The sequence below is a fragment of the Anabrus simplex genome, chromosome 2, assembly GCF_040414725.1.
Source record: "Anabrus simplex isolate iqAnaSimp1 chromosome 2, ASM4041472v1, whole genome shotgun sequence".
NCBI classification, from domain to species: domain Eukaryota; kingdom Metazoa; phylum Arthropoda; class Insecta; order Orthoptera; family Tettigoniidae; genus Anabrus; species Anabrus simplex.
Window position 1 is genome coordinate 82,568,202 of NC_090266.1, and position 15,067 is coordinate 82,583,268.

The 15,067-nt window shown below is 39.0% G+C and overlaps 1 protein-coding gene across 2 annotated transcripts in view; it reads left to right on the top strand.

The window, feature by feature from the left end:
* LOC136864911 (endoplasmic reticulum metallopeptidase 1) overlaps positions 1-15,067 on the top strand; it is a 500,707-nt gene that overhangs the window by 297,533 nt on the left and 188,107 nt on the right. For both annotated transcript variants that reach the window (XM_067142320.2, XM_067142319.2), the window contains exon 9: positions 5,490-5,716. In XM_067142320.2, coding sequence (XP_066998421.2) covers positions 5,490-5,716 — 227 coding nt within the window. The remainder of the gene's footprint in view (positions 1-5,489; positions 5,717-15,067) is intronic.

A 15,067-nucleotide genomic window follows, 5' to 3' on the forward strand; every position in this document is an offset into this window, starting at 1 on the left:
TTATTTCTTATTATGCGTAAAGGAGCATGCCTATCAAAATCTGTAACACAAGATCATTAAAAGTGTGAACCCTGTCATCAGTATTCGTTATTTATGTAATGTCATGCCAAGGTTTTGAATATGCGTCTGCCATTAATGCCTCACTGTCTACGTTGTTGTAGTTGCATATGGTAATGTACTTGGGCTTTGCTGTAAGTACCTTTAGAGAGTAGAACATGAAAATGACATCATGAGCTGAAAATCCAGGGACTTAAGTCTGTCCATGGTATAGTACGGTGGATGTGGCCGTCTTTAGAGTTCTTGGTTAACTCTGTCTGGGTTGTTTGTCAGTAATAAGTAAAGTGTGAGAGGTTTTAGTATGATGAGTCACCGAGAGAGGAAGAAGTGTCATATTAAACACCTGGAACGTATGTGATAGATGCTTTGTTTCCGCTGAGTTAGTGTGTAAAAGATTCATATTAAAGTCTTCCATAATGATCACATGCTCGTATGACGGTAATAATCTCACTAAGTCCGTTTCTAAGTCAGTCAAGCGTCCTGCCTTTGGTGGTCTAAAGACAGCACGCAACAAACACTTCATACCCTGCGTGGTAATTTCAATAAACAAATGAGACTGTGGAAGAAATGTTGTACAGTCAAGAAATGTGTTCCACCTATCGATACTTAGGTGGAACACATTTCTTGTCTTTACAGTGAATCCAATCAATACGGGAAATGAAACTTATAAATAATAATGTGGAAGAATTCTCGTATAGTATGGTGGATGTGGCTGTCTTTAGAGTTCTTGGTTAAGTAATTGTCAATATGGAACTTAATATAGGAATTGAAGTTATATTTGAGTTTCTCTAGTACTGAAATCAGTGTAATAAATAAAGAATTGGAAAGTTAGAAGGAGGGTGGGGCGGGTGTGTTTTTTAATAAATGAAGTGTTTCTCACAAACTCCCTTCCAGCCTCTAGAGTTGACTCATTCATGTGATGTTGAGTGCAAGCAGTTGATCCCCTTGATTCAGCGCTAGTGAAGGGGAATGATAGATCGAGGGAAGTTCAAAGAGTGGCACATGTGGGGATGCTTCGTTTATGGCGTGTTGATAAGGATTTATTTGTTTCTAGCTAGAATTTATTTCTATTGCTTCATCAAATAAATGTTAGTTTTTCTGAAATCTCAATAAGATTGGAGTTTGAACTATTTCTTTGTTAGATGTGTATGTGCAAGTTTTCAAGTGTATTTAAAAAGGTATCTTGTGGGCTACCGAGATAATTTCTAAGTCTCTATTTAAAGAAGAAAGTATGTGGCTAAATCCGGTCATGTGTTCACCCATTCCTGAGAACGTTTTATATATACCGGCATGAACGTGTCCTTTGTAATGTGTTATGAAACTTCTTCCTGTCTACCCAATGTAATTTGTGTCACATTGGGTGCATTTCTGTTTGTAAATGCATGATTGTGAGTACTTATTGTTGTCATTAACAGCATGTGCATTGTAAAAAACATTAGAGATATTGTTACCAGTACCAAAAGCAATGTTGAACTTCTGTTCTTTAAGGATGTTTGTGGCATGATATGACTTATTGTTGTAAACGGACGTGAAATTTTTTTTTCTTCTTAGGTTCTTTATGCAATGTGGTGACAGGTTTATTTTTGATTCTGTTGATGATCTTGTCTCACATGTTGAAATATAGTTGGATCAACCCAAATCGAGAGGGGGGGGGGAGAGCGTTATTAACCCTCGTTATATCGTAGAATGTATTTTTACTTATGAGCAACGTTCTAATTCAAAGGGAAAAGAAGGATGACATTTCAACAACATCCACTCCATAGTCATAGCATAAAATGTAGTATTCGGGAGATAGTAGGTTCGAACCACACTGTCGGCAGCCCTGAAAATAGTTTTCCCGCGGTTTCCCATTTTCACACCAGGCAAATGCTGGGGCTGTACCTTAATTAAGGCCACGGCTGCTTCCTTCCCACTCCTAGCCCTTTCCTGTCCCATCGTCGCCGTAAGACCTATCTTTGCCAGTGCGACGTAAAACAACTAGCAAAAAAAGAAAGAAAAAATGTAGTATAATTCCTAATTATTTCATACTTAATATATCTCAGACTCCGCCCCGCACCATTTGAACTTAATTATCATGGACTACAGCAGTGTTTGGTGGTGAATTTATGATGCATATTCCATTCAGTAGATACATACATACATACATATATTATCATTATAGACCGTTATGCCTTTCAACGTTCAGTCTGCAAGCCTCTGTGAATTTACTAAACGTCGCGACAATCGTTTATTTGCAACTAGTATTGTGGCCTCATTTAGTTCTATACCTCTTATCTTTAAATCGTTAGAAACTGAGTTTAACCATCGTCGTCTTGGTCTCCCTCTACTTCTCTCACCCTCCATAACAGAGTCCATTATTCTCCTAGATAACCTATCCTCCTCCATTTGCCTCACATGACCCCACCACCAAAGCTGATTTATGCATATAGCTTCATCCATCAAGTTTATTCCTAACTTAGCCTTTATCTCCTCAATCTGAGTACCCTCCTGCCATTGTTCCCACCTGCTTGTACCGACAATCATTCTTGCTACTTTCATTTTTGTTACTTCTAACTTATGAATAAGATATCCTGAGTCCACCCAGCTTTTGCTCCCGTAAAACAAAGTTGGTCTGAAAACAGACCGATTTAAGATAGCTCCGGGAGCTCACTTCCTTCTTACAGAACACTGTCGATTGCAACTGCGAGCTCACTGCATTAGCTTGATTCAATCTCAATCTCACTTACCATATTACCATCCTAGGAGAACACACAACCTAAATGAAAAATGAAATGTCGTATGGCTTTTGGTGCCGGGATATCCCAGGATGGGTTCGGCTCGCCAGGTGCAGGTCTTTCTATTTGACACTCGGAGGCGACCTGCGCGTCATGATGAGGATGAAACGATGATGAAGACAACACATACACCCAGCCCCCGTGCCATTGGAATTAACCAGTTAAGGTTAAAATCCCCGACCCGGCCGGGAATCGAACCCGGGACCCTCTGAACCGAAGGCAAGTACGCTGACCATTCAGCCAACGAGTCGGACACAACCTAAATACTTTAAATTATCTACCTGATCCAGCTTTGAATCACCAGTCTGACATTCAATTCTGTTGAATTTCTTACTTACTGACATCAATTTAGTCTTTAAAATGCTAATTTTCATACCATACTCATTGCACCTATCTTCAGGTTCCATGGTATTAGACTGCAGGCTTTCGGCACAATCTGCCATTAAGACTAAGTCGTCAGCATAGGCCTGATTGCTTATTACATTTCCACCTAAATGAATCCCTCCCTGCCACTTTATACCTTTCAGCAGATGATCCATGTAAACTACAAACAGCAAAGGTGAAAGATTACAGCCTTGTCTAACCCCTGTAAGTACCCTGAACCAAGAACTCATTTTACCATCAATTCTCATTGCAGCCCAATTGTCAACATAAATGCCTTTGATTGATTTTAATAATTTACCCTGAATTTCATAGTTCCCCAATATGCGGAACATCTTTTCCCTCGGAAACCTGTCATATGCTTTCTCTAGGTCTATGAAACATAAACATAACTGCCTATTCCTCTCGTAACATTTGCCTTTGATTGATTTTAATAATCTACCATGAATTTCATAGTTCCCCAATATGCGGAACATCTTTTCCCTCGGAAACCTGTCATATGCTTTCTCTAGGTCTACGAAACATAAACTTAACTGCCTATTCCTCTCGTAACATTTTTCATTGTCCTGGCGCATACTGAAAATCTGATCCTGACGGCCCCTCTGTGGTCTGAAACCACACTGGTTTTCATTCAACTTCCTCTCAACCACTGATCGCACCCTCCCTTCAAAGATGCCAGTGAATACTTCGCTTGGTACACTAATCAATGAGATACCTTGATAGTTGTTGCAGTCCTTCTTGTTCCCCTGCTTATAGATAGGTGCAATTATGGCTTTTGTCCAATCTGAAAGTACCTTACCAACACTCCATGCTAATCTTAATACTCTCTGAAGCCATTTCATCCCTCCCTTCTCACTATACTTCACAATTTTGGATCTAATTTAATCTATTCCTGTTGCTTTATGACAATGGAGTTTATTTACCATCCTTTCCACTTCCTCAAGCGTAATTTCACCACCATCATTTTCCTCCTCCATGTGCTGGGTTGTTCGCAACACCACCAGGAATATTCCTTTTACGTTGGGAAGATTTTCAAAATATTCCCTCCACCTGTCCAGTGATTCCATGGGATCTATTATGAGTTCACCTGAATTACCCAAAACACTGTTCATTTCCTTTTTCCCTCCCTTCCTAAGATTCTTTACTATTGTCCAGAAAGGTTTCCTGCTGCTTGACCTAGCCTTTCTGGGTTATTACTAAAATCTTCTGATGACTTCTTTTTAGGATGCAACAAATATTTGTTTCCCTCTGTTTCTTTCATCTACATACAATTCCCTGTCGGCATCAGCCCTTGTTTGGGCCATTCCATTCAACGTCTTTCAAAAGAATTGTGAAACAAGTTAATTGTCTCTGGATTTGTGAAGTCACCTGTGCATCGTTTGATAAATCCTGGAACTCTGCATGCATATGCAGCTATCTCCTTCAGTGTGTAATGAGAATGGTAGTTTAGCTTCAAAATACGTATTATTGGCGTAGATGGATTTTGCTAATTTTAAGTTTTTATTCAAAATTTTATATGAGTGGCTAGAGGGCTGAGGAAAAAAAGAGGAAAATATGTATATATACAAAACCATTTACTTGTAGAACCACCAAACCCCTATAGCCCTTCAGTGTGATGTGTTGCACCCATTGCCAGATGTGTGAAAGGCACAGGATATCAGTAATAGTGTTGCCCTTGTTGATGTCCACGATGGAGCGTCCTACCTCTTGCAGTATGGTGTCTCATGTATTAAAATACTTCCCTCAGAGTGGTTTCCGTAGTCTGGGGAAAAGATCGAAGTCATAGGGAGCTATGTTTGTTGACTAGGGAGGATGCTCCAGGACCTCCCACTTCCACTGTACCAATTAGTTCCCTCACAGGAGCAGCATTGTGGCAGCGGGCATTGTCGTGCTGGACAATAGGCAGAAGCATTCCTGAGCAGTGCAGGATGACTATGATGTTCCCCAAATGATAGGAACCTCTTCAGAGGAAGTGTTTCCATACACGGGAGATTACTTCCAGCAGTAGGTTGTTCCATCTCCATACTTTGTTAGTGAAATTTCACTTTCTGCAATGAAAGCTGAAAATAAGGAAGTCATTGCATATTCACAGCTGCAGTCAGCAGGAATTCTGTGCCAAACGAGCCAGTTGTTTCAATTTTGACACTGCTAGTGTCATTACCAGATACGGAACTTGATCTACAGGGTTAACCAGTTTCTTTACTTTGCTTATGCATTTTTAATACATTCACCTCAACTAACTTCATGTTTGCTTTCCTCCCCCTCTGTTTTTAACAGGAATTAGCTACTTGGGAAGTCTGAAGCTCTTACTTGTGAGCTGTAAAGTCACAGTCTTTGGGTGGATTTTGGGCGCACTATGGATGCTGGCGACTTCAAAAATTCTGAATGTATATGACTTATCCATGTCCTGGTTCTCCCATCCATATCTGGTATTCACGCTGTATTACTGCCCATTCATCTTCTCAAGCATGTTCGTTTATGTTTGGTATCAGTCTTCTGCGATGGTGAGTAACTATTTTCTTTCACTTTTTCTGTGTAAATACCGTGTGAATTAATTGGAAGAAGGTATTCTTTTATTTTCATAATTTCCCCAGTGGTTGGCAACAGCTTGCTACACTCTATGTATTCTTTCCACTGTTATTCTTTGATAATTACTGTGTGCAATGATTGTTTTAAGTGTATTTATTCCAATGTGTATCACTTTTCAGAAATTTTGGGGAATTTTGAAGTTTCCATGTGCGATTTGTATTGCTATGTATTCAACGGATACGACACCCAGAAAGCATAGTGCGATTGTAGCATTATCTCAGATTACTTCGATACACAAGGGGAGTTAGCTACTAAATTTGGTGTTGGTGTAGACACTATAGAATTATTCAGTGCATCAAACACACTGGCTCAATTTCATTGAAGAAAACGGGGAAACTGTGGCAGGAAAAGTAAACGATGCCAACTGATGAGCGTTTTTTTCCTTAGAAGAAGCAAATCAAATCCCAGGCGTACTGCTGTGGACTTTGCTCGTGAATTGGGTGAAGGGGAGGTAATATTCACGTTTGTAAAGTTTGTTGTTTACTGAAGGGCTTCTAGAAGGAAAGACTACAAACATGTAAAGAAACATGTTATAACAGGAGAAATGTGCAGGGAACATCTCTTGTGGGTACATAATCATCAGGATTGCACAATGAAACACTGAAAGAGTTTTTTCTCTGATGAGAATCACTTTGAAGTGCAGAAGCTGATGGTTCAATATGTGCACAGAGTGAAGAATGAGCCTACAACTTCAGCATCTTTTCATGTGCCTGTACAGGGTGTAGGTTGAATTCAATAGGTACCTGAACTTGTAAACAACTATATTCGATAGACTGAAATGGAATGTAGCAGTATGCAAGAAATCTTCAATGAGTGTGAGTTTAACATGTCTTCATCATCCTGAGATCACTTAAATCAAACAATTTATTTTTAATAATCAAAATTGGTGTGTTTCAGACCCAGTCATAGTAATAGTAGTAACCTTAATTTATAATACTAGTAAATTGCGTTTGAATAACCTGTCTTGTAAACAAAATCCCCCTACAGGTGAAATTCTGCGTATGCAACTGCATTGGATTTTAAGTCTGTGTAAAGTGAAAAGAGAATCACTTGAGGTGTAACATGACATGTATATGACATGAGTAACATGTGAAAGGATGTGGACAACAATGATGATTGTATGGTAATAGGAGAAATGTATTGCAATAATTGAAAGGTACACACTACTAGAAAGGAAGCGGGAAGGGTTCAGCAGATCTGTTGAACAAATATGCCTCTCCTACATTCTCTTTTCTTCTACTGTTGTCCTTTTTCCTCTTTCAAATATCCTGTGTTTGCTCTCTTCCAGATCTCTTTCCTTCCATTCTCATATTGTGCATCAGTCTTGTTATTCTCTTATTATTTGTTCCCTCCTGTTTATTCGACCGAGAACATCAATCAATCAATACTGATCTGCATCTAGGACAGTTGCTCAGGTGGTAGATTCCCTATCTGTTGTTTTCCTAGCCTTTTCTTAAATGATTTCAAAGATTGGATATTTATTGTACATCTCCCTTGGTAAGTTGATTCAATCCCTCCCTATAAACTAATATTTGCCCCAATTCATCCTCCTAAATTCCAACTTTATCTTCATATTGTGATCTTTCCTACTTTAAAGATACCACTCAAACTTATACATCTACTAATGTCATTCTACGCCATCTCTCCACTGACAGCCCAGTCCAAACTTTGCAACATTTTTGTAACGCAACTCTTTTGTCGGAAATCACCAAGAATAAATCGAGCTGATTTTCTTTGGATTTTTTCCAGTTCTTGAATCATGTAATCGTAGTGAGGGTCCCACACCTTGGAACCATACTCTAGTTGGGGTCTTACCAGAGACTTATATGCCCTCTCTTTTACATCTTTTCTACAACCACTAAACACCCTAATAACAATGTGCAGAGATCTGTACCCTTTATTTACAATCCTATTTATGTGATTACCCCAATGAAGATCTTTCCTTATACAGGGTTTTTTTTTTGTTTTTTTGTTTTTTTTGTTTTTTTTAGCTGGTTCCGCAGCACCACTCAGAGCACAGCAGGGCTGGCGCAGTGACACTACATCGCCAGCCGGTATAATGCACGCTTATTCTCCCCACTACTCACGGCAATTCACACTTATAGATGTCCATTTCTAGTGAAACTATTAGTCTAAAACCTACCTGGCATTACATTTGATGTTCAAAATGTTGTCCCTCAGATGTCAAACACGCCTGACACCTCGTAAATAAGTTTGCAGACACTCGGCGTATCTCAGCCCGTCTAATGTTCGAAATATCAAGCTCGATAGCTGCAGTCGCTTAAGTGCGGCCGATTGTATTGAATAGGTTGTTCCTAATAAATTTTGGTAATATCTTAAACTCAGTATCCAGTATTCGGGAGATTGTGGGTTCGAACCCCACTGTCGGCAGCCCTGAAGATGGTTTTCCATGGTTTCCCATTTTCACACCAGGCAAATGCTGGGGCTGTACCTTAATTAAGGCCACGGCCGCTTCCTTCCTATTCCTAGGCCTTTCCTGTCCCATCATCGCCATAAGACCTATCTCTGTTGATGCGACGTAAAGCAAATAGCAAAAAGAAAAGAAAAGATGTTCGAAATAACTTATGTAAATGTTCTCTTGTAGTTCTTCTCTTGTGTGAGGGTTGTTCACATACACTTTTCCCTTCATCGTCCCCCACAGGTAATAATCACAGGAATTTAAATCAGGAGATTTAGGGACATAATTAACCACACGATCTTTGAAAACTTCCAGTATTACCTCCATAGACCGATTAGCAGTGTGTGCTGTCACATCATCTTGCATAAAGTAACCATTACTCCTTTCTTTTTCCTTCACCTCTTGAAATAATGGTCTGAGAATGAAGTCTACTATCAATCAGCATTTATTGTTTCGCGGAAAATTATAGGCCCTATAATTCTGCGAGCACTTATTGCGCACCAAACTCCTATTTTTACATCATGAAGTGGACGGACCTTGTTGCTTTGTGGGCGGAAGATAATGACACATTAGCTTGTATGGCGAGATGCGACAGGGATGTTGTTGGAGTTCTTTTCAAGACAGCTCCTATTTTGTCAAGCTATTCCTCTGTTAAACCGGTTCATCTCCTGCGTGATTTCTTGTTAAGAATGGACCCGGTGGTGCGGAACTTCTTTACTAATTTACGTACCGTACTCCTACGGGGAGGGAGGATGCCAGGAAATTTGCGAATGAATTGAAAGCTGCATTCTGTATAAGAAGAATACTTCGCATAGCAGAACACAATGAATACACACTGTTCTACTATATACATTACTTGTTAAACACACGATTAGTATTCCTACAGAAACTACACTAATTTAAAGCGAACACATTGAACACACTACCAATACCACAGATGAACTGAACTATTGCTGTGAAGCAATGGTTTTCGTTACCGTACTGCATTAGATCATCATAGCCAGTCATGAACTAGTATATCTCTCGGCAAATGAGTCACCCGGCCGCGCTATCGCCTTTGTGCGTGTTCCTCTGATACAAGACCCTGAATTAACACCTAGACTCTTAGAGTGACCCCATAAGGAACTTTCACCCCATCAACGCAGTAATTAAAACTGAGAGGACTTTTCCTATTTGTGAATCTCACAACCTAACTTTTCACCCCGTTTATCATCATACCATTGCCTGCTGTCCGTTTTACAACACTATCCAGGTCATTTTGCAGTTGCTCACAATCTTGTAACTTATTTAGTACTCTATACAGAATAACATCATCTGCAAAAAGCCTTATCTCTGATTCCACTTCTTTGCTGATATCATTTATATATATAAGGAAATATAAAGGTCCAATAATACCACCTTGAGGAATTCCCCTCTTAATTATTACAGGGTCAGATAAAGCTTCGCTTACTCGAAATCTGAGATCTGTTTTCTAGAAATATAGCAACCCATTCAGTCAATCTTTTGTCTAGTTCAATTGCACTCATTTTTGCCAGTAGTCTCCCATGATCCACCCTATCAAGTGCTTTAGACAGGTCAATTGCGATACAGTCCATTTGACCTCCTGAATCCAAGATATCTACTATATTTTGCTGGAATCCTACAGGTTGAGCTTTGGTGGAATAACATTTCCTAAACCCGAACTGCCTTCTATCGAACCAGTTATAAATTTTGCAAACATGTGTAATATAATCAGAAAGAATGCCTTCCCAAAGCTTACATGCAATGCATGTCAAACTTACAGGCCTGTAATTTTCAGCTTTATGTCTATCTGCCATTCGTTTATATACAGGGGCTACTATAGCAACTCTCCATTCATTCGTTACAACTCCTTTATGCAAACAATAATCAGATAAGTACTTCAAATATGGTACTACATCCCCAGAAATCTTAACACATTGCGGACCGGGTGCACTTCACCCCATGCACAGCCCTATTCCCGGCCACTTTCTAACTACCTCTAAGCTGGAGTGCATGCATTCAAATAAACTGTCAGAACTTCACTATCTTTTGAAGGACTAGTGCGTATTTTTCTAGTGGCCTTCCTGAATAGATGTTGAAATGCAGGGTATTTCTTGAAATCTATTTCGGCTCATAGTTTTCGGAAATATGGGGTTTTTTTTATTAGGGGATCGGTTGGCCAGTAATCTTCCAGACATGATTTCTTCACCTGCCCTATCAGTATACACAGAGCAATATTTTTTTAATTTCCCTGATAGTGACATTAGTCCACTTTAGTGTTTTAGGGGATACGTTATGAGAATGTGAATTCTGCTCATAGTATAAGTTTGTCTTTTCAGCTACATACTGAAAATATTCCTCACCAATCATAAGTCCTGCTACTTGTCCTATGTTTCCAGATTCATTAGACCATACCATTATACCAGCAGCACCTTCAAAATCCTATAACCTAGGTTCACTGTTGCCCATAACCCAGTTGCTGAAAACACTACATTATTTACAATATTTAGAATGTTTACACCCACAACACAATTATCAGACTCGTTCTGCGCTATGAGTGTTTCACACCTTGAAGATGAGACTATATCCTCGTCATCACTTGAAATATTTCTGTTAGAAGAAATTTCATCATCGAACTCTAAATATTCAGCATCACTTAGATATTCGGAACCTGTAGCAGCACATAATTCGCGAATAATTTCATCTTTGTCTAAACACGTGCGATCCCTGGGTGCTGCCATCTTGCATGGCTCTTCGAACTTTGTAAACATGCTGTCAGGAAATGCAAAGAAAATCTATGATATGAAGAATACTCGAAACGAAATACGACTATCGATTGTGTAGAACCATACATAACAGAGTTCTATCACCCCTGACCTCCAAATAGTTCCCGTATATCTCAAAAGATAGCACTAAAGTTCAGTCTGCTGGGTCTGCTGCTAACACGAGATAACTCGGGACCGGTCCGCAATGTGTTAACAATTCCAGTCGCTTTTCTAGTTTTCAACTTTTGTATCTTATTGTAAATGTCATTGTGGCTATATGTAAAATTTTAATATTTCTTTAGCATTAGTCACCTCCTCTATCTGGACATTATCTTTGTAACCAACAATCTTTACATACTGCTGACTGAATACTTCTGCCTTTTGAAGATCCTCACATACACACTCCCCTTGTTCATTAATGATTCCTGGAATGTCCTTCTTGGAACCTGTTTCTGCCTTAAAGTACCTATGCATACCCTTCCATTTTTCACTAAAATTTGTATGACTGCTATTTATGCTTGCCATCATGTTATCCTTAGCTGAATTCTTTGCTAGATTCAGTTTCCTGGTAAGTTCCATCAATTTCACCTTACTTCCAAAGCCATTTCTAAATCTATTTCTTTCCAGTCTGCACCTCCTTCTTAGTCTTTTTATTTCTCTATTATAATAAGGTGGGTCTTTACCATTCCTCACCACTTTTAAAGGTACAGACCTGTTTTGACATTCCTCAACAATATTGCTTTAATCCCATCCCAGGGTCTATTTACATTTTTATTTACTGTTTTCCAGTGATCATAGTTACATTTTTTAAACTCCCTCATGCCTGCTTTATCAGCCATATGGTACTGCCTAATAGTCCTACTTTTAAGACCTTCCTTTCTATCACATTTATTTTTAACTATGACAAAAACAGCTTCAGGATCACTAATACCATCTATTACTTCAGTTTCTCTGTAGAGCTCATCTGGTTTTACCAGCGCCACGTCCAGGATATTCTTCCCTCTAGTTGGTTCCATCACTTTCTGAATCATCTGCCCTTCCCATATTAACTTATTTGCCATTTGTTGGTCATGCTTCCTGTCGTTCACATTACCTTCCCAGTTGACATTTGCTAAATTCAGATCTCCTGCTACAATCACATTCCTTTCCATGTTGTTTCCCACATATCTGATTACTGTATCTTATAAAATAATTCTGAATCAGCGTCAGTGCTACCCTTTCCCGGTCTGTACACTCCAAAGATGTCAAGTTGCCTCTTATCTTTAGAAATGAGCCTTACATCTAGAATTTCATGTTTGTCATCTTTAACTTTTTCGTAATTTACAAATTCTTTTTTCACCAGAATGAATACTCTCCATCTTACCATTCCTATCCTATCTCTACGATACACACTCCAGTTCCGTGAGGATATTTCTGTACCAATTGTATCATTTCTCAGCCATGATTCAACTCCTATTACAATATCTGGCATGTACTGTATATATCTATTAAATTAGTTCTATTCCTTTCTATACAATACTTCTACATTTCAACACTAACATTTTTATGTCATCCCTACTTGACTTCCGGATCCCTGTACCCTTATCACCGCTCCCTATCTATAATCTATCCATTTTTTTTTGCTGCTTTAATTACCTCACTGATCCTTTTTGCTGCGTGCCCACTCTAGTCACTACAGTTCTACTCCGCAAAATTTAGTTTCACAGGCCTGCATTTTTTTTTTGTTCCACTCATTATCCCCATCTCCAATACATTAGTCAGTATGGCGTAGATGGTCTTTTATAAAACTCCTTTGAATTTCTCTGGCACTTCATTTTCCTCGAAGCACTTGTTCTGCATTGTGCCAGGGTCTGCTATCTCAGTTTCATTCAGTCTTTTGCTGGGTTGGGGCATTGTTGTGTTGCATCATCCCATCAATGCTTTGATTGTTGCTTGGGTCTCTTTCTGACAACTTCTTATGTTTAGCCCAGGTTTGCAGTAATTTCTGCTTCTGGTTGCTGTCTAAGCAATTCAATTTGAATTTCACACATTTTGTTCTGGATTGACACCACACCATATCAATTTATTATGTTTACATTAGAAAAAAACCCATCCAGTGAGCCAAAAAGCTGCACTTTCTCATTGGAATGTGTCACTTTCTGTGGTCATAGTTGATGCCAAAAGGTAACTTTCCAGATAGGGAGCCACTTGAAAATCCATATAGAACCCCAAAATTGTGGCCATTAAAGATGGTGCCATTAGCTGCCGCATTGGTGCAATAAATTGTTTTGTATCTCAGCTCCTAACGGTCAGATTTCAATTGGTTTGTTTGTTTGTTTGTTTGTTTGTTTGTTTGTTTGTTTGTTTGTTTGTTTGTTTGTTTTTTGCCCTTTTGAAGAGGAAACTTTTGTCCCTTTACATTTATCTCTGCACCTTAAGGGTTCTGCACAATTTTTAAAAATAGGATAATTTCATTTTGCTCACAAATTTCATAGGTAAGTTTTTAATTGTGCTCAATATCCCTTTCTTTCTCCACAAAAAAGGGTTTATTTATATCGGGGTCCCATATATTTAAAGAGACCTGTTTTCATAAACAACAACAATGTTAATTATTTTGAGAACGTTTATTACTTTAAGGAAACAAATTTTTACAATAAAACAACTACTCATTACTAAGAAATATTCACGTAAATTAACTGGTTTTCTACAGCTCTTATGACTCTAGATTGTGCAATGATCATCTTCATCTTTCATTTCATCCCTGGAACAAACTAATTATTATATTATGGCATTGGATCAACAAAAGAATATGATCTTGAAGAAATTGTAAAACGAATGTAAAAATAATCAGTTAACACTAGAACCGCCGGAGCAGTCAAAATGACCGCTACACATTTTCCAAACTTAATTTTGGCTACAGTTTTTACTGTAGTATATTGAGCTGCCTTGACCTTTCCTGATTAGTGGTCAGGAAAATCCATATTAAATATAATTAATTTTGCATCAATGGATGGGGCGTTAGTAACGGGTGTTGGGTTAGACACTCGCGCAATACCCATGTCACAGATCCTTGCACCAACATTAATAACTACAGGATGTCATCTATACATGTAAACACAGTTCAAAACACAGAACATGCTTTCACACGAATTTAATTCTCCAGACATCTACAAACCACAAACAATCACACCATTTTCTTTTTACACACTCTCAGAGTTCTCCATTTCCAAAGAGTACATAACCAAGTTCAAGGAAGTAAACAACACAAAGAACACATATTACTGGTTTCTCACATCCTCCCCCTTTGATTGTTGCACGAAGCAACAATCAACTATGCTCAAAGGTTCAGTTTCTCAGGAAATTTTACTCTCCTTCCGCTTCTCGTCACCTGCACCTCCCTCAGTGGAGACATTGAAGGTTGTCGGACTCTGTCACCAACATCAATGACAGGACTAACATCTGAAGGTGAAGATCCCTCCAACAAGTAGAGTCTCTGTAAAGGGCGGGTAAGTTCACCAGAAGAAGTCTTCAACCATACTACTCGTACCACACCATCTCTTCCAGGATATACCTCAAGCACCTTGGCAATAGGCCACTCGATCCGCCTTTTCTGGTCGTAACCAACGAGCACAATGTCCCCTTCCTTGATTTTTATAGTTTCACCACTTGATTTCGGATGACAATGTACAAGCTGACCCAGATATTCATCCCTGAATCGCTTCCTCAAGTCCTGACGTAGTTGCTGAATATATCTCATCCTTTTTGTTAAACACTTCTCATCTATCAAATCCAAATCAGGAGTACTCACATTAGGCAGGTCTTGTAGAAACATGCTAGGCGTGATTGGACTCAAATCTTCAGGATTTTCTGACATTTAAGTGAGAGGTCAAGAGTTTATCAGAGCCTCGCAGTCACATATTATACTCAGTAGTTCTTCGTAGTTTAGAGACGCTCTTCCCAGCACACGACTCAGGGCTCTTTTGAATGTTTGGATGATCCGTTCCCACCAACCTCCCCACTAGGCAGTGGTTGGAGGGTTGAACTTCCACTGGATTCGTAGCAACGAGGCATCTTCTTCTATCTTGCTCCAGTCAATGGATCTG